Source organism: Zootermopsis nevadensis, unplaced genomic scaffold, assembly GCF_977971745.1.
Source record: "Zootermopsis nevadensis isolate Lab colony 2312 unplaced genomic scaffold, Znev_1.0 Znev_ptg000022l, whole genome shotgun sequence".
Taxonomy (NCBI): Eukaryota; Metazoa; Arthropoda; class Insecta; order Blattodea; family Termopsidae; genus Zootermopsis; species Zootermopsis nevadensis.
Genome location: NW_028259154.1, coordinates 16,170,267 through 16,189,824, shown reverse-complemented (window position 1 = coordinate 16,189,824; position 19,558 = coordinate 16,170,267). Strand labels below are relative to the sequence as shown.

The window sequence follows — 19,558 nt, the reverse complement described above, 5'->3', positions numbered from 1 at the left end:
TATGTATACTAGGTAGAAAATGTATATGTAACTTTACAGTAACAGCTGTACTAACAGTCTAAGAAATTTGTTTGTCAAATTTGGTTAAGGAACGTTGTTTTTATTGAATAATTTTTAATTTGTATGTTTTGTTTAGAAAGAATTCTTTGATTAGTTGCTTTTAAACTGATTGGTGGGTGTCATTACATAAAGGAATAAAAACTGTTAACTTTAATGAGATTACATATACCAGCCATTAATTTTAAAAAATTCACTGGTTGTATAATCTTTTCATTAGCTTTTCCACATTGTGAATGTGAGGAAAGTACCACTATTTGTGCTGTATTCTAGATCTCTTAGTGTTTTACACAAGCAAGCAGTGAAAATTGAAGTGGGAAAGTAGCCTATTCGGTTAATAAAGTTGTATCAGCCTTTACCAAAACTCCTGTAACCAAGTACAGCTAACAACCAGTAACCTGTATTTTGGTCACTTGTAGTTTTTCATTTTGTTTCCAGAATAAAGTGGTTATTTTTCAAAACATTTTATTTTGACAGTAGATGTGCAATATTTTGGTGTCTTTGGGGTAGGAATCATGTTTTTAAATATCATTTAGATGACTTGCATCTCAAGAATTAAAGAGAAATACATTTTATACTTGCTTGCAAACTGGTATTTATATTTGTGAAGAGTCCAGATATATGCTGGCTACTATTGCTATTAAATCATCCTTCAAAGTTAAAAAAAATGTTCTGATTACATTTTTCAGTGTAGAACAGTATTGTCCTATAACAGGCGGCATAAGTATAATCTCATTTTGTAGAAAGTAATTCCTTGTAGCTGGTTTATAGAACTAGTGATTAATTAAGGATATTTGGATAAAAATTTCTCATTATGACTGTTCTTGGTGAACTTTTCAGTGTTCCTGATTTAATGTTAAGTAATGGCAGTGTTGTTATAGTGTTCCTTGGTTGTAATTTTGAGATTTTTATGGTGGTATAAGTTTAGATTGGGGTCTTCTTGGTTACTGTTTCACAGTATTGCAGGTATATACCAATGTTTCAAAGAGCATTCTGCCTCCATTTTCAGAGTTGATGTGAGAAGAGCTAGGATGTTGGTAGGTTATATAGTAGTAAATAGAGGACTGTAACAGGGAACAGGAATATTGGCTAATCAGGATCACTGGAGGGAGAGGGGAGATGGAGCCACATTCAGGTTAATAGGAGTGAGAGTGGGAAACAGCCAATATCAGGACCACAAGAGAGGAAGTATGCATCATACCTATGGAAAGAACCTTCTTCCATTTCTTGTGGCCATGAATAAGAGTCTTGCATAACCATCTGTGGCAGAATCCGTTCTTTCTTCTTCATGACAGGATGGAACTGTGTCAATCACTTCTCTTACTTTACAGTACCCCTGAGATTAAAACAGTTTTGCAGAAGCATTAACACAGATGGATAGCCTGAATTAGTGGGATGGGGGTAAATTGTGTTTATTGTTTCTAAGTTTCAAACTGTTTTTGTATCCTTTGTTTTGTACCACTGTTACTATTATGTGGCAAATTATGTTATTAATTTATAAAACAGTGATTCTCAGACAGGATCCTTGCTTCAGCTTTGTAACCTCTGCATGGTGACAGCAAATATTAACATATAATGATTGTAGAAAGAAAACTCATAATCACTGAATATATTTATATCAGTTTATAGCAAGTGATGTGTGAAGGTATAAAACTTTTGAAAGTTGTTTGTTCAAGCAAAGTAAAACCTAATCACTGCAGCTGCTTTCACAAGAAGAAATTCTGATCAGTATGATTTCATCACTTTTGAGGATGATGCTAGTCAAGAAACCTCAGTAACTATTGCTATAGGAAATATTTTTGGTGTTAACACTTGTTCTCTTTTGTGGGCAATTTATTTACAGTATCAAATATTCAAGCTTTGTCTTTGGCTCTGCTTCAGTAGATGCCTTATGCTTTACAATGTTAGTTACTGGTTCTGGCTAGTTAAAGTGAAACCTTGCATAGTGCAGTTAATTAATACTGAAAAGCTCAAATTTGGCAGGGACTGACTAAGGGATAATTCCATGTAAAAGATGATGCCTTATTCTAGAATTATGCCAAGTTATATGTGAAATACCAAGGTGCTTAAAGCGTAAACAATTTATGAAAGGTATTTTAAAAATATGATAGAAATGTTAGATTTTAAAGGCACATATATTCCCTTTTATTTTCAAATTAAATGTAATTTCTGTTCTGTAATTAGTTTGATTTATTTATCAAGATGACCATATATATTCTTGAAGTTTTTTATATACTGTCATGAATACACTAGAAGAAATGCACTGTATAATATATCATTATCTACTCATAAGTATAACATAAATACTAGGCATACTGCATAAATCACAGGGTTCCTTCTCATGTAACAAAATTCTCACTTAATAATTCCACAAATATATTATATTTAAACAAACTTTTATTTAGAGGACCTACATAATTTTCTGAAGATGACTGTTTTTAGGATGTTGTGCCATGTAGTCTGGTAGAAGTTAACCAGTGGTTCACCTCCGAAACATCTAACACAATACTTGGTGCAACAACCCAGAAGACAACCATTGTCATACGTGCCCCCATGAGAACCTCAAATTTCATTATATATTACAGTGAAATTGAGTCAACATATCAAGGCCACTGAAATAGAACACCTTCCTAGGACAGTAAAATAAGATATAAAAGGGGATCAATGCTGTATGTATAAGCATCCATACTGTAACATCATATAGTGGTAACAATTCTCATGAGATCAGTAATCATTACTGGAGCCTGTACAGTAATACCTTACAACCACAGCTGCATATCTTAAACCTACTAAACACACAAGTGACTAAACAATGGTTTTATAATTCCTTCATATAAATACTTTTATTGTGGTACAACATATACATTTTTTAACACTTTTGGTAACAAGAGAAACCATTTTTAATTACATCTGATCTCATACATTTATTTAATCTCAGGCTAAAAGTACTAGTGCCTGTTAAGAAAGAATACACACACACACACAACTTTTAATCTAAAATAATTACTCAACTTTACCAAATCATCTTCAGGCACCAAAGCTTAAATGTGAAAGTAACAAATGCACAAAAATGCATCATCAGGAATAGGAACTTAAGCTCACCTGTAAAATTAGTTATTTACAAAAATTCATGCTGCACTTTTGGTAGGGATGGAAGAATTTTAAGGAAACTAGGTATTGTGGGCTCTCCATGGAGTTACACTTCCTTAAAGTATATTTTAAGAGGCAACCTAGAATGCATTCCTAGACTGAAGAATTTTTAAGGTGGGATTAAAGGAACAGTATAATTCCACTTGCAAGAAAAAGTATTCTGGGACACAGTGTCCAACATTGTCTTTTATAAATCAGAAACTTGATCACAACAATTTTAGATGCTTGGTTATTTGGTCTACAATGAAAGATTCTCCTGGACCAATTCCTAATACAGTAATAGTGCCGCTCTCAACCTGTGTCTTACCTGAATCCCGTATTATAGCAGTTACAAGCCCTAATGCTTTAGCTTTGTCATGCAGTTGAAGTAGATACTGCTCACCATCTTCTTCAGCCTTCAGAACAATCTTGGGTTGCCCATTTAATTCCCAAAGTCTCAGAGTCTTTGGGGATGTATTTAGCATATTTTGATAACACCTAACTGCAGCATGAGAACACTGGGATGCTAACTTGCCTTTCCCAATTCCTAGATCTGTCCGCACAACAAACACTAATTTCATATTACATTGTGTAACATGGGCTACACTTTTAACAAGCGACATTGTATTAATGATATTACGTTTCAAAATCCAAGCAGAGGAAAAACCAATAACTAAACCAGTTACTAGAGTCTGGTAGTCTAAGTGTCTTTCAGAACTCATTGTAACAACAGAACTGTATTCCAAATTAATTCATCATTATTTGATCCTTTATCTTATTGTAGTGCTCAATGCAAATGCGAAACTCCTTTAGAACATCTTGACACTTTCTCCAGTCTTGATGTTCAAATACACATTCCTGCAAGAAAATAAATACATTAAATTTTTATTTCCATACAAGCTCCAGTTTATGACAGTGAGGAAGATGCTCTTCTGGGTTTTTGCAGCCGTGTAGATTCGAAAGTACACGCCAATGTTTCGGAGAAACATACTGTCTCCATCTTCAGGGCTGATGCCTTGAAGATGGAGGGAGAAGTATGTTATGGTTTATTTTAAAGGTTTCGCTGATGGCTCATTTAGAGGGACAGAAAGAATGACTAGTACTTCTAACATTTTTCTTCTAAACAGATATTCACGAAACAATAAATACGGAATCTTAAAAAAAAACATCAGTATCGAACTTCGAGTATACATACAAAGCGTCCCGGCTCCTTCTGTAAAAATATCACATCCTAGTATACGGATTCAAATCTGACTTTACCGAAACTTAACGTATAAGCCCACACCATATTACTATTCATACAAATTCCATTTTCTTACCTGAACTTTATGATGAAGTTCTACACATCCGGTCTTCTTAAGCATATTTTCGACAAGGTCATCATCGTATTCATTGAACTGTCTCTCCTCATGAACAGACATATTTCAGCACTATAATATTATATTACTAAACGGCAATGTGTTAATTTACGTAAAACTAAACATCGATTTCTGAATTAACATTTGGCCTTTTCTTGCGGTTTCACCTTCGCGCACCTTCCACCTTACCGTGACTTACTACTGATAAAGCAAGTATCTGTGGTTAAGGCATACATAACCTACTTGAGATAGATAGGTAGGTTTGCTATGGTCCTAAAAACAGACGATTTTACGTAGTTAAATGAAATGCATTTAGGCGTTGACCATTCTCTTTCAGTGATGTACTTTGTCATGATCACCATGTACCGAACACTAGTTCATCTATGGTCATTGATAAGTAAAATGCGTTTGCCAAGATTATCTATGACCATAGACCATTATTATTGTTGTTTTTTTATGAACTATGTTAGTATTTTCCATGCATAGGTAAGAATTACGTCAAGGAAGTTGGATGTGTGTTAAATAGTTTTCGTCTTATATTTGTTTGTGCGTGAGTTTATTTTCACTGCAAAGCAGATATGCACACAATTTTAAACTGATGTTCGGAACAACACGGCTGTGACAGAAATATGGCAGCATAAGAGGTTAGAGGCTTCGAATTTTTTTGATTTGTGTGTTGTGTGAATACTTTGCAATGTATTTTGGGCTAATTTTTAATTAGAATCTCCAGGCATGTGCCATTGTTGCTGGGAATTAACACATTTTCAGGAAATATATGAACATTATATTTGAGATATTTTCTACTTTTATTCTCATTTGTTTTAGATGCTATTGAATGTAAAGTAGTGTCCCTGATAGCAATTATGTGCAAGCCAAGGTTTTTTTAATGTTGCAAGTTTTCTTTAAATTTGTATTCGATAAGGAATGTTTGACGTTCCAACTTGTTGCAAAGTAACCTGTGTATGTAAGCATAATAGAGTTCTGAATTTTACCATTGATTAATTGTTGTGTGTAGCTAGCTGTATGGGTTGTATAATGCCATAATACACCAATTAACAGACTTGAGGTTTTATATGTAAAATGTTTTGCACTTGTGTTGGATAAGATGTGTTGGAAGAGAGCTTATTCAAGTTGCATTTTGTGATCATGTAACTTTTTCTTTTCATCATGGTGTAAGGTCATATTTAGAAAGTGTGTTTCAGAGCTGGTGGTTTATATCCTGTTTGAAGAAATTGTTCAAACATCAGTGTGGACTGGAGTAGCCATATGGAATATCGTCATGAGTAACTGAACTGTTTAAGAGGGTGTAATTGAATTTGAGACTGCCTTAATGTTGAGCTTCCATTATCCATTGGCAAGCTTTTGTGATGATGGTTATGAATATTTAGGTCATGAAAAGGGATATATTTATTGATTAACTGCTCAAATAACATTCTGTATCACAGAATTAACCATAATGAGAATAAATGTTGGATGGGGATTTTTTATTTTAATGTGAAATCAGGAAGAAGAGTGATTTAGGACTGTCCTTTCGAATAATGTGTTTGTACATTAAATTACACATATATTTAAGATATGATGTATGAAATGTGTAATAACCCATTTTTAAGGATACTTTTCTTATAAGAGCTCAAAGGGAACTGAATTTTTGTGTTACTATGTTAGTGTGTTGCATGTGACCATTCATCTGTCTGCTGGTTCAGTTTTGGACTTTAATTTTATAAACATTAATTGACAAATTTTATGAACAACATGTTGATGGAACTTCTGAGTTGAAAATGATGCTGATGGATTATATTTTTGGGCTGTAACATTGTATATGATAATGGATATTTGAAAATTAGGTAGCATTAAGGAATGTGTAAAAATAAAATAGCAATGATGACCAGTCAGAACATTTTGGTGCCTGATTCTGAAATTATAAAATTCTTCATAAAGGTGGCTTGGGTTTGAGCTTAAACATACTATCATACTCTTTTATTTCCTGAATGTGGGCATACAGCGATATCACATGCCCACTTTCTTTCTTGAAGAAAGGGGAGTAAGCAAAACATATTTAAAGGTGGGGGGGGGGGGAAGAAAAGAAGAAAGACATATTTTATGTGATCTGTGTTTTATGTGATGAACCGCATTTTGAGAGAAGCTGTAAGTACCATTTGAGCTTCATGTAATTAGGCTCATACGAACAAAAATTACTTTCTTCCGACAACTCAGTGCCAGATTTCTTCAGAGTCTGCCAAGTGCTAGTTTGATAAAACCTGCGGGCGGACAGATATGTCTTGCACGTTACGTTTTCATTCTACGAACTCCTTGCAAGTGAAACATAAGTTGATGACATTGTCATAGACGTTTGTGAGCTACCACTGACATATCGAATGTTTGCTTGACACAATTTTGTTGTAACAGTATTTGGTGTTTGCTTTAATGGAAACTTGTAGAGTAGCACTGTTATAAACGTTAGTGAACTAATATATCTTTATTAATTAAATGACAGTCGTTTGGTTGCCACTGATTTTGTAATAAACATTAATAAAGCAGGCACACTGTTTGTATCATCCTGTCATACGTATTTGGCCTTCTCATTATGAAACAAGATTGGAATGATGGAATCTGTACCAAAATACATAGTTAACCATTAACTTTGACATTCTAAATGCTAATATCATTGATGTAGACGTTAATGCAAAGAAACTGGATTGATTTTATATCCAGTTTCCATGATGACTACTACTAAAAACATCTTGGCATTTCTACTTTACTCTTTCTTTAATCAGTAACTGATTTTGAGAAGTTACCATTGTTTCAAATAGGTCTTGAGTTTATGTTTCTGAGTTACATGCATTTAAGAGACATACTGAGACTTCTCTTAACCTCTTAATTTTAGATAATGTGCTCATAAAACAAAAAATTGTCAAACACCATTAAATTTAAAGTTTATAAATCGTGACTTATTCCTTAAGTGCACGTCATCTAATGTTAGACGTCAACTTAAAGATTTACAACATCGCCATATTTTTAATAATTAATTCATAAATAGTATTTCATACAGAATTTGTCTGCATGTTTATAATGTATCCACATCAGATTTCAAACACCTAGTTCCAGTAGTCGTTTTCGCCAAGCTAAACATAGAATTATTACAGCCACCGAGTTGTTTTACATTGCACAGAATATTACCTTCACAAAAGTAGCCTATTTTTCGAAGATCTATTACCATACATCATATCATAACACTTTATTAAGTGTCGCTTTCACCTCTCAGTTTCGTGCAACCGCATTGTCGTTATTACGTATTTAACTAAAAATCGTAAGTGCGAGTATGGGATGGCCTTCAGTGATATAATGTTCACATTAAATTTGACCACAAACCGTCTAACTGTTCGTTGGTTGAAACGTGGACAAACCCGGTCAGCCCCATGAAGGTCTTCTTTTTTATTGGGAGGGGAGGGGGGTCTATGTGTTTTGTGCGTACATTGTGCAAAGAACGCAAAATATATAGTGCATCAATGTTAGAAGTTTCTGTTCCAAAGTTAAACGACAGAACTATAATTTCCTGTAACAAAGATGACTCACCTTCCTAAGTCTCTTGTTTGATATATTGATGTATTTATAAAAAATTAAACACTGAAAATCGATGTAAGTTCTGGAGTTAGTATGCAGGGTCCCATATTCGAGGCCATTAAATAGTTTCACGTGAATAGTCTAAACTGCATGACGCTGTATACAAGTCGCACTACAGCTGCTTGCATTCCGATTACACCACTCGTGTATTTAATTTTTTTCTCATCTTATTTCGGACGGCTGCGTTATCTTCCTCATACTCGTGTTTTATTTCCTCTGTATTATGACCCATTTATTACTTTTTTGTTTGTTATAGTTTATATTAGTTGTATAATGTTTGTTCTTAAGATGTCGTTATCATCTGACCTCTAAAGCTGGATTTTGGCTTCGGTGATGGTACAAAAATGATATCTAGCAGCAGCGTACGACCCCCTTGTGAGACCGTGGAAGGTCGGTTTCTGTCTTACGTATTTTATAATAATATGTTAACTATATAGGTTTTGTCGCTAGACAACCGTTTAATGTATCATGCGATTACCGTGTGGCGTTATGGCAGTAAATGTTTCAAGATATATATGGTGTAATATTTCGTATTTCGAGCATTATTTTGATGACGCGTAAGAATAATTCATTTCTTGTTTTTTTCTACAAACCAACTATCGCTAATTTCGTGTAATTTGAGAAGTTAAATTGTCCGGTTACTGCTTATTTTGTTTGTGAAGCTTGTCAATTATACATGTAGAAGTTGTGAGCATTAAATAGATGTAAGATTTTAACATTTTTGTTATGTCAGTGCACACTTTATTTCAAGAATATTCAGGCGAAGAAAGCGTGCTTTATCTAGAACGCTATAAATAACCGCTGCAGCCATTTTAATCAGAAAGATAGTGTAATTGTTTAATAGACAACTTCGATAGTACTGGTTTTTCATGAATTCAAACCGAAGGCGTTCATCAAAGGGTAGAAATGTAGTGCAATGTTCTGATTGATTTTTAATTTACGTGTTGTGTATTTGTTTATCATGTAACGATGTTTGTTTAATATCTTGAGTATATCAATGCTTATCTTGCATTCTCGTCAGCAGTTGATAACGTTGCATCATCAGTTTCCTTGAACTGGCATTGTGACCCTGTGTGGTCCAAGTTTTATTGTTTATTACAGATAAGTTCTGTTTGTTTTATGGATTATAAACAGAACTCTGATAACTGCTTGCATGTGAGCTACCATTGTCTGAGAATTATATTTTAATCTTAAGAATGGATCTTATTCTTGGGTGTGTAATGTTTATTTACAAACCACAAACATATGAAATTGTATCAAAATTTTAAAGTAAAATTGATTTTACTGACTCGGGACACGGCAGTGAACCTTATTGTTCCATAAAAGATGATTTTTTTGATCAGATGAGCGTCTATATGCTTCTCAAAGAAAACTATTCTCTGAGGAGTTGTAATTGACCAAAAAAGCTGCATATTCTCGCAGAATTATAAATGGCGTCATGTGTATGTTCTATAATTATCTAAAAATCTGTCTTGATCAAAAGTATGCCGTAAGTTCGGCGTTACAAATATTTCGTAATGTGTAGTTCGCTAACCGTCGACCGGAACCGACAGTTGAATTGCCAGTAATCATTTTATCTTTAAGTTTTTCACACTTAAAATGTGTATAACAAATTAAAGACAGTGAAGAAGCTTTCATTGTGCGTTTATCGCACTGTTCGTAAATGAACGAACTGCAAATCAGAATGCGTTTGTTTTCTTCTCTTCTTCACGGTCTTTTCAATGTCAGTGCACACTTTCATCAATGTTATTTTATGTCCTCTTATCCTAAGGTCTATATTCAGTGTTGAAAGAAAGATGTAAGTAAGGGGCTCAAGTTTCAAATGCTACATAAACTATTCAGCAATAGATACAACACGAGGTCGATAGTATGCTGCCATGTGATAATCGTTATCTGTAAAATTGCATGTTGTGTTGAAAGTAACACGTTCTGGGAAGGAGTTTAATTCTGAAAAAAAGGAAAGTACATCAACAATTCTCCCATGACTCAGCACACGCCCGCTATGATATTATTACTGAAGAATAAAGTAAAAATAGAAAAGTGGGATACCTGTAGTGACGTGATGTCCGTGGCGAATTTGATTAACATGTAAAAAGTTCGAAGTTACTCGGGTAATGGGAGACTCACGAACCTGATGGTACTACAAGCCAATGTTTCATTATATTATAAGCATTTAAGCTAATGTATGCGTGTTCAACAATATTCGTTTCATTATGGCAACAGATTTGATCTGAAAGCAGTTTAGTTGTATTCGGTAGACTCTACGTTTTGTTGAAATATATTTGAAAACGTTATGTTTTCATTTTAAGATATAATAGATATTGCCTATTTGTAACCAAAATTCCGTTCTGCAGACCATTTTGGTTGTTGAGGGACCGTTTTACCCAGGACATGTAGGTCTATTATTTTAAAATCTGGGGGTAGCCAAGTATGGAGGAAGCAGTGGATCTCGGTTTTAGCAAACCAACTAGTGGACAGTATGGCCGCAAGAAATGTTTTCTAAATAACTGGATAGAATTAACTGCTTCGGCAAGGAAATGTGTGGCTGTGATCCAACATACTGAAATAGTTGACATATATATTAAGGAAATCTTTCGCTGTGTTATGTGGGAACACATTTTGGAAATGCTCATTATTATTTATTTCGAAAACTGATTATCCCGTCAACGTTCCAGAGCAGCGACGCTCGGGATGTATTTGTTTTGCATGAGCATGAAATTCGATATAGTAGTTTGAGGAGAAGAACGTAAATTACAAGTACATGGACCTAAGAAGGATCAGTTTGTGAACAGTTTTGGAGAATGCAAACCGAGGAACATCGTGTTTTAGGAAAGTGGGTTGTAGAAGGTTGCGATGGGCTGTGAATGTAACCGGAATGGTAGAAACAAGGTATGCTTACATACATTTTAAAAGAGTCCTCTAGAAGATCGAGAGGTTGGTGTGAGGGCAGTGGTAGGATACATCTTAGGTGGCTGAACTGGCTCTGGGTCATGGCCAATGATTGAGTTGGCTCTGCGACCGCAGTGTTGGTTATGTTATTAGATAAACATGCATGGGATACTTTGGGATGGTATTACAAGAACAACATTTATAAACGTCCGTGACCTCAACGGAATTTGGCCCTGCGACCTTGTAAACGATACCAGCCAATCTGAACGATTAAAGTGACACATAATTGTTATTTAGTGTATCTCACCTTCATGTTTCTTGTGATTTATTTTCGAGTCCATGGTAGTAATGTTTGGGGGGAAAAAACAGAGCTATGTCGTACTGTGTTCAGGGTCTGGTATGCCACAAAAACATTGCGTGTTTCACTTTCCGGGTTGGCTTTTCGCCGTCACCGTTGTCATCAGTATTACGAACTATGCCCGTGAGCTGTTACGGTTATAAGGATTAAAACTCCTCTTTTTGTAGAACGCTTCTGGCATCTTCTGCACTGTGGTTAATATTCATAAAGCAGCTCCATGTTTCGGTGTTCAGGGGTTCGTTACAAAAAGAAGAAAACTATTGTTTTTGTTCAACGTTTCTGGCACATACTGCACAGTATTAAATGATGATAAAGCAGCTTCATGATTCGATTTTTGTGAAATTCTTTCGGATATTCTGGCCATTTCTCCGATACTCTTTTAGGCGCGTTCACAACTACAATTTGCAAAAATGCGCCTATTACCTTCGTCTGTCGAAATATAGCAGTTCTAGAAGAGCGGAACGGATTTTCATGAAATTTGATATTGGGTAGTCGAGCTAAAATCTAACGATGGGTTCCGACGTGCAACAATAACGTACTTAAAAGTTTTTTGTATGACTTCTCTTTAAATGTAATCCTGGATAGAACAAACTGGTTCTTGAACCAAGAATACAACCGCATATTCTTCATGGCAATGGATCTAACTTCATGGCTTAGAGTCTTCTTCAGAAACTAGTAAAGCAATTCTCCACCTTTTTTGGGACACGAAGGTACACTACGGTGTTCATAAGATTCGAGCACTGGTCTAACCAGATTAATCCAGTCCACATCCCATTTCTTTCAGATTTGTTTTAATATCCTCCCATCAGCCCCTAAGGTTTACGAGTTGTCTCTTCCCGTCATATTTCCCGACCAAAACTTAACGTGCATTTCTTATCTCTCCCGCGTATGCTACTTACCCTGCTCGTCTCATTTTTCTTGATTTGATCACTGCAATAATATTTGATGTAAATCCGACTTAATACAATTTCTGAGTTAATTAGACATACAGAAGTGGTATCTCCGTTACTCCATCTGTTTAGTTCAGACGTATGTATTGTAAAATTATGCAGAAGAGAAGGCCTTTAAACCACGGGACAAGTAATTATCAGTTTTAGGAAGACACAGAATTATAAGAATGTACTCCCTTCCATGAGTTTTTGAAAAGTCATTCATCCTCTTGAACTTTGATGTTGTTATAATGCGTTCTACGTCACGGACAGTTATGATGTAGGCGAAACTAATCGTCTATAAGTTCAAAGATAAAAGATAAAGTCGACGAGGGTGTAGCATATTTTTATTTGAAAACACGTGACCACTTCGGACCTATTAAACGCATTTTACAAGTGTCGACGTCGCTTTATGCCTGAAACAAAGTGCGAAAGGTTTTAAAAGCGTTGAAACAGCCGCTCTTGACAGTTTGGGAGCAGTCGGGGAAATAGTGAAATAGCCGGTAAGTTGGGGCTCCAAATTCAGGGACGCCATATTTCGAACTTCCTGACCCACGAAATTCAGTGGTCACTTTTCCTGGTGTGATATATATGAACAGTTAATTTTAACTTTTCAGAGCCCATAAATCAGATTTTTTCTGGAGAATTATTTTTGTAAAATGTTACGTTTTACTCAATGATCCTCCAAAATCAATGATTATTTTTTCATGTATGCTATTTAAAAATATTGAGTCTGCGTGATAATTAATGTTTATTTTTGAAATAATTATTTTATAAGTGCTGTATTTAAATTCATAATTTATACTTATCACTAAAGATTTTAGCGTGATCAGATTAATTTAGGTGCGGTAGAAGGAGCATGTAGGGCGCATAGGAGAGATGAGAAATGCGTAGGTACGTTTTGGACGGGAAACTTAAGGGGAAGATACCACTTGGGAGTCGTGCAGACAAGAGGCAAATATTAAAGTGTATCTTTAAGAATAGAGTGTGAGTGTATGGATGAAATTATAACGACTCATAATATGGTCCAGTAGCTCTCCTTTTTAAACATGGTAATGATAATTAATGTTTATTTTTGAAATAATTATTTTATAAGTGCTGTATTTAAATTCATAATTTATACTTATCACTAAAGATTTTAGCGTGATCAGATTAATTTAGGTGCGGTAGAAGGAGCATGTAGGGCGCATAGGAGAGATGAGAAATGCGTAGGTACGTTTTGGACGGGAAACTTAAGGGGAAGATACCACTTGGGAGTCGTGCAGACAAGAGGCAAATATTAAAGTGTATCTTTAAGAATAGAGTGTGAGTGTATGGATGAAATTATAACGACTCATAATATGGTCCAGTAGCTCTCCTTTTTAAACATGGTAATGAACTTTTGGGCCCTGTAAAGGGCGGAAAATATCTTGAACGACTATCAGCTTTTCAAGGAGGAGCCCACTCCATTAAGCAATTAACAGAAGATCCGTGTTGTGGTTGAAAGTCTACTTTCCAGTTGCACTGATTTGCAGTCTTGCATGTCTTATGTTTGTTAATGTTATACGCAGGTATTGCAACTTTATAGTACGGGGTGATTTAAAAAGGACTTTACAACTTTGAAAGTGTATAGAAATTTATTCAGAAGGCTTACAGAATCGGTTGAGGTGTTATTTTGTAGCAAAACAAATCAAGGTTTACCTCAAATAGTCATTTTGGTTCGATGTGATTGTCATTGGTGATACTGCAGACATCCCACCTGAAATCAATTTCTTGCCAAACACGATCCAGCATATCCGGTGTCACTTCTGCAACTGCGGCGGTGATTCGAGCTTTGAGCTCAGTGAGATTGGCAGGTAAGGGTGGAACATACACGCGATCTTTAATGAAACCCCATAAGAAAAAATCGAGAGGTGTCAAATCTGGAGAACGAGGTAGCCATGCTATCGGCCCTGTTCGACCAATTCACTGACCTGGGAAACGGTTATTGAGGAAATCCCGGACTTCTGTGAGGTAGTGAGGTGGTGCGCCGTCTTGCTGGAAGTGAATGCGTCATTTTTGGTCATCTTCGTCTAACTGTGGTATGAGAAAACTTTCGAGCCATTTTCAAATGCACTGCCGCTTGCGCTCGCGGTGACGGAATTCGGTACTACAGCACAACGTGAGTCAAACTTGATTTGTTTTGCTACAAAATGACACCTCAACCGATTCTCTAAGCCTTCTGAATAAATTTCTATACACTTTCAAAGTTGTAAAGTCTTTTTTGAATCACCTGGTATATCAGAGGTATGCAATGCAGCTTATGAATTATCGTTTTGGACTCGTGCGCAGATAGTCATACGATCGAATTCCACTTGGGCACATTTTTTATTATTGCTTGCAATTGTGAATGTGTCGCTGAATGTTGTTGTTGTTGTTGTTGTTGTTGTTGTTGTTGTTGTTGTTGTCGTCGTCTACTGTTTGAGCATGCGTCATATTGATTTTTCCGATTGTAGGAAATCCAAACGAAATATGAATTGGAGTAGCCTCCAATGATTCATTGTCCATACCAAATCTCATGAAAATGCGTTCAGCCGTTCCCGACTTTTCTGTGGAAGAACGAATAGTTCGTATGATTGGTAATAGACGTCGGCCGAAAGATGTGGCAGGCAGAAGGACACAATGTATCCTAAATAGAACGAAGTTCCCAAGTTTCATGAAAATTGGCCACCTCGTTCATCACATCACATTGACGATAGTATACGGATTTCACAAAGCAATTTCTTTCCTTAAGAAAGGGAAATAGGCTGTGTAGTGTGTGAATGAGGTGAGTAAACGCGATGCTTTTCCTGACCCGTCTAACCTTTGAGCGTTTTTATATCTGTATTAGTGTTTGCATTATCTCTGTGTGTTAGAATCGATATGGACTGAAACATATGGGAAATGTCTTACGTAATCCGAAACCGAATTGGATGCATTCCGTATTCCTCACTAGTCAGTCCGCAGTGAGATCGGAATGGCAGCTTTGAAGTAACCTTCCAGAAAATTGCCCGCCGTATTTATTTTGGAGGAATATCCGTGTATTTAATTTTTCATGTGCTCTTGAGTTTCGCCTGCTATCTTTTGCGACCTAATTTCTTTCCTGTGTGGACATTTAAAGTATAAATTAGAAACACTGTGTGTACCATGATTTAGTGCACTTGGTTTATGTTTAAAGAAATGCGTTGTTTGGTTAAAAAACCTGAAGGAAGGAGACTGGTTAGGACAGTGGTCCCCAATGCGGTGCTCGCGGGCGCCAAGGCTTTTTTTTTGGGTGCCCGCGTTGTTACGGAAAGAGGTTATACTGAATAATGAAGGCCATTCAACCTTGAACATTATAAAATCAAAGCGCAGATCTCGACTTACTGACGCCTATCTTGACGATTATTTGCGAGCAGCAACATCATCCTACACTCCCAAATTTGAAAAACTGGCCGATGAAATGCAACGCCAATCTTCACACTAACTTCCCACTTGAGTAATAATAATTGTACTTTTGATTACCTGGGTTCTTGTATTATTAAACGTCGTGTTATTTTGTGTATTATTTGGTGTCCATATCTTATTTGTCCAGAGAAAGGAAAATTTGGCTTTGTTAATTGGTTGGTGCCCGCCACGATCTCATAAACTCTCAAATGTGCCCGTAGGCACAAAAAGGTTGGGGACCAGTGGTTTAGGATATCTACGCACAGAACTAGTGGATGCCAATGTTTTGGTGTAACGAGGATACCAGATGGATAAGGAAAACGTAAGACGGGGTAACAGTCACGATTATTCGCGGTTTATGACGTTTCCTGTAAATCTGTGATAATTAATCCCGTCGGTGATACGAGATGAGTTTCTTCTTATGTTTGGGTCACATTCAAAATATACTGAGGTATGAATAAATCCCAGGATTGCTTATGCTTGTTATCTTTCGAGACAGTGCAGTTTAGTTGTCAAAACTGCGAAACCACGCTATTGTTTTATTAAACGTTTTCTTTTTCGTTCAGTGATAGCAATAAGCCGTCAGACCCAGCTTTCTGTAGTGCGTCTTTGTTCCAAGGATTTGTTGTGGAATGTTTGTTTTCTCTATTGCGGAAGTGTGGCTGAATGTGTGTGCTGTATGTTACTGTTCGGAGTAATAAATTGCTACTCTATTGCACTGTAGTGACAAATTGGTAATACGCCCCTGCTTAGTCTTTGTACTGCTAATTATTTTGATGAAAAGCTGAAAAGCTGCAGAGATACCAAATTCGTGACAGTGGTCGATGAACTTGTAATTTCTGTTTTATAAAATACTACTTGAAGTACGCTTTCGTTTTACGGGGTTTATTGAATTTAGCGCACTGTAATAATGACATATCTTTTATATACTGTCACTGTTATGGATAGAGGCGTCGCCCCTCCTCGCTAAAAAAGGTGGAACTAAAAATATTTAAGTTCTGTAAGTATCAAATCGCTTTATGGGTGTAGTTGATGTCTTCAGGTAACGTCCAGACGTTCAGGTCGAAGGAATACTAGGAACACAGAACATTTTATATCATGAAGAATTATTTTAGGAACCTATTCATTTAAAGCCGTTGTATATGTTATGTTCATATCTGATTCTTACATAACGATAGGGATAAAGTAACTTTAAATGTCAAAGCTGGCCTCTGCTAGTTTCTAGACAGGCATTGGACAAGGACCTGTGATCATGATTTATGGCAAGTCAAGTACGCAGTTATTCTTGTCAGATACATACTTTGAACTGTATGAGCTCGCAACTTTGATCGAAATTATCTCATATAGGCTTTAAATAACGAGAAAAAAAAGTCAGTTTCGCCAAAAATATAAAGATGCAAATTTCTAATCAAATCGTTACATGTAGTCCATCGAAAAGCATGAAACCGCTTCAACCCGGATTGCTACTGATCAGCACATAATACCCTGCGTTTTGATAGTAGACTGACAAGTCTTGCTGGCGTCGTTCTGTGAAGAAGATCGGGTCATCGGAGCAACTACCCGTGCGCCTCTGAGCAGACGTTCAAGCATCTGGGAACAACATGTGAAGTTTGTAGTGAATTGAGATATTTGTTGTTATTCAGTTTTAAAACTTCTATCACCCAGCCTAGGATATGGTAGAGACGAGTCGATAGTTTTGCCAATTACGAGTGTAAAATGTGGACTCTGACTTTGAAAGAACATAAATTACAGGCGTTTGATACAACTGTGCTCAGAAACCTGAATTTTTTACCGAAGTGATACGTTGGTAACCACCTACCTACAAGCCTACGCACGCAACCCAGTATACCAGAATAAAGAATTGCAGTGGAACCACGGTTCCGGAGAATCTGACGTAAATATGTCTTTGTATTTAAATTATATTTAGGCCATAAATGCAACGAAAGGAAGTTTATATATTAGCTTTATTCTAAATATTCCCTTTATACATGCTTTATAATTGAGTAAATAGTTTGATTAAGACATTGCTTAATTATCTATCCGTCATACGTTCAGCATTAGTTTTTGGTATTTTTTTTGGGAACTTCAGGTTCATTATTTAATACTTCTATTTTTTTACGTTTTTTGTACTGTGTCATATATTCTGCATCACGGACTCTTTTAGCTTCAATGTCATCCATGTTGTTATTTCTACATATTATGACGCAACACACAAATGCAGCAGTAGCGTGAAGTGCGATGCTCCTTTATTTGTATAAATAAATGTTTGTAGAACCTAAACGTTTGTGATGTAAAATCTGAAAACGTATGGAAAGCTCAAGAGGTAATACGTATTTCGTACGCAATATGTCAGGATCCATCTCTTACGGTTTTCGAGAGGCGGGCGCTTAACGTGATGAACAACAATAATAAATAGGAATCCCTAACCTCAAACTTTGTTCAATTGTAAGAGACCACGATGTCCACCGGCAATGATCAATTTAATTGAAACTAAAATGGAGAGAGTGTAGGGCAGTATCACAGATTTCTTAACAATTCTTATATAAGATAAGTACTTGTGATATTCTAAAACGTTTTTAAAGCACAAAATTATCTACTCTACGACGCACTTCTTCTACAACCGATTCACAGCTCAGCTCTTTCCTCAATAACGAAAGCGGATTGTTGACGGCAGTAATGTAACACAACAATGCCGAGTAAACAGATGACATAACAATTTACACATTGTTGGTATGGATCTTACACATCTTTTAACGCTTTTTGACGTAAATACGTCTATACGGAAGGGTCATTCGGCACAAAAGTGAAAGGAAAACGTGTAAGATCCGTATCAACAAATCGACAACAATGGTTACCTAGGGAACGTCGTGTTTACTCGGCATTGTTGTTACCTAACGTGTAAGATCCATATCAACAATGTGTAAATATGGACCGACAACAATGGTCAGCTTGCGTGCATTGTTATGTTACCTAGGAAACGTCATCTGTTTACTCGGCATTGTTGTGTTACATTATTGCCGTCAACAATCCGCTTTCGTTATTGCGGAAAGAGCTGAGCTGTGAATCGCTTGTAGAAGAAGTGCGTAGACTAGATAATTTTGACATTACATTTTATTACATTACATTTCATTTCATTACATTACATTACATTTCCTTACATTACATTACATTTTCTTACATTACATTCAGCTACCTTCCTTTCATTGTATTTATTGCTTAAATGTAATTTAAATACAGAAAAGTATTTACGTCAGATTCTCCGGAACCGTGGTTCCACTGTCAATTCTTGCCGAATGACCCTTCCGTATAGACGTATTTATGTCAAAAAGCCCTGAAATATTTATCGCCAGTGGACAGCAGGATTTCCCATTAATAGTTCATTAATTCGTTTGCTCGGTTTCATCCACCCCCTCTCCGGCCGGCCTCTCCAAACCAAAGCTTCTGTGACATTGTTGGTATCAGGGACACGATTTGGATTGCGTATTTCGGAGTAACCAATCGCGTGACCAGAATTTCACAAGGAATTTGTTCGATTTTTTTGTGTCACTATTCTTTGCTTAAAACATTGCCTGACCCTGAGAGACCCATTACATCACCTGCTCTGTGGCGTAACGGGATATGGTGTTCAAGGTACCATCATTCTACGTTGCTCGCCACATCTGTTGAACAATTTCAAGGGACACACGTGTTTTCACTCGCCTCAGGTGTTATGTCAGCAGGTAAAGTAACTTTTCAATGTTGTGCTCTATCTGTAATCCACTGTTATGTCTGTATTATTATAAAGCCTACGTTTC

At 36.2% G+C, this 19,558-nt stretch overlaps 3 protein-coding genes and 1 long non-coding RNA gene across 8 annotated transcripts in view; 1 reads left to right on the top strand and 3 right to left on the bottom strand.

Moving 5' to 3' along the window:
* Window positions 1-2,873: 2,873 nt before the first annotated feature.
* On the bottom strand, window positions 2,874-3,908 carry LOC147873035 (peptidyl-tRNA hydrolase 2, mitochondrial-like). The gene has a single exon (XM_087353528.1). It carries the CDS (start codon window positions 3,906-3,908, stop codon window positions 3,414-3,416), a length of 495 nt encoding a protein of 164 aa, XP_087209654.1. The 3' UTR covers window positions 2,874-3,413.
* LOC147873034 (uncharacterized) lies at window positions 3,909-4,920 on the bottom strand. Its single transcript, XM_087353529.1, has 2 exons — window positions 4,506-4,920; window positions 3,909-4,044 (listed from the first exon to the last, which is right to left on the bottom strand). Exons 1-2 carry the CDS (start codon window positions 4,605-4,607, stop codon window positions 3,934-3,936), a joined length of 213 nt encoding a protein of 70 aa, XP_087209655.1. The 5' UTR covers window positions 4,608-4,920; the 3' UTR covers window positions 3,909-3,933.
* A 116-nt stretch (window positions 4,921-5,036) lies between these two features.
* The window catches only part of Gk2 (Glycerol kinase 2), a 32,903-nt gene continuing 18,381 nt past the window's right edge, over window positions 5,037-19,558 (top strand). The window contains exon 1 of one of the 5 annotated variants that reach the window (XM_022072440.2): window positions 5,037-5,188. Coding sequence is in view for 1 of the 5 variants with exons in the window: in XM_022072438.2 (XP_021928130.1) it covers window positions 19,474-19,483 (10 nt within the window). In the remaining 4 variants the exon portion in view is untranslated. Of the gene's footprint in view, window positions 5,189-12,782; window positions 12,845-17,385; window positions 17,659-18,813; window positions 18,844-18,878; window positions 19,484-19,558 lie in introns of those variants that run through there. The other 4 variants (XM_022072447.2, XM_022072442.2, XM_022072443.1 and 1 more) reach the window with 4 other exon arrangements.
* LOC110833888 (uncharacterized) lies at window positions 16,887-18,472 on the bottom strand. Its single transcript, XR_002544384.2, has 2 exons — window positions 18,192-18,472; window positions 16,887-17,354 (listed from the first exon to the last, which is right to left on the bottom strand). It is a non-coding gene; the product is annotated as an uncharacterized LOC110833888 (long non-coding RNA).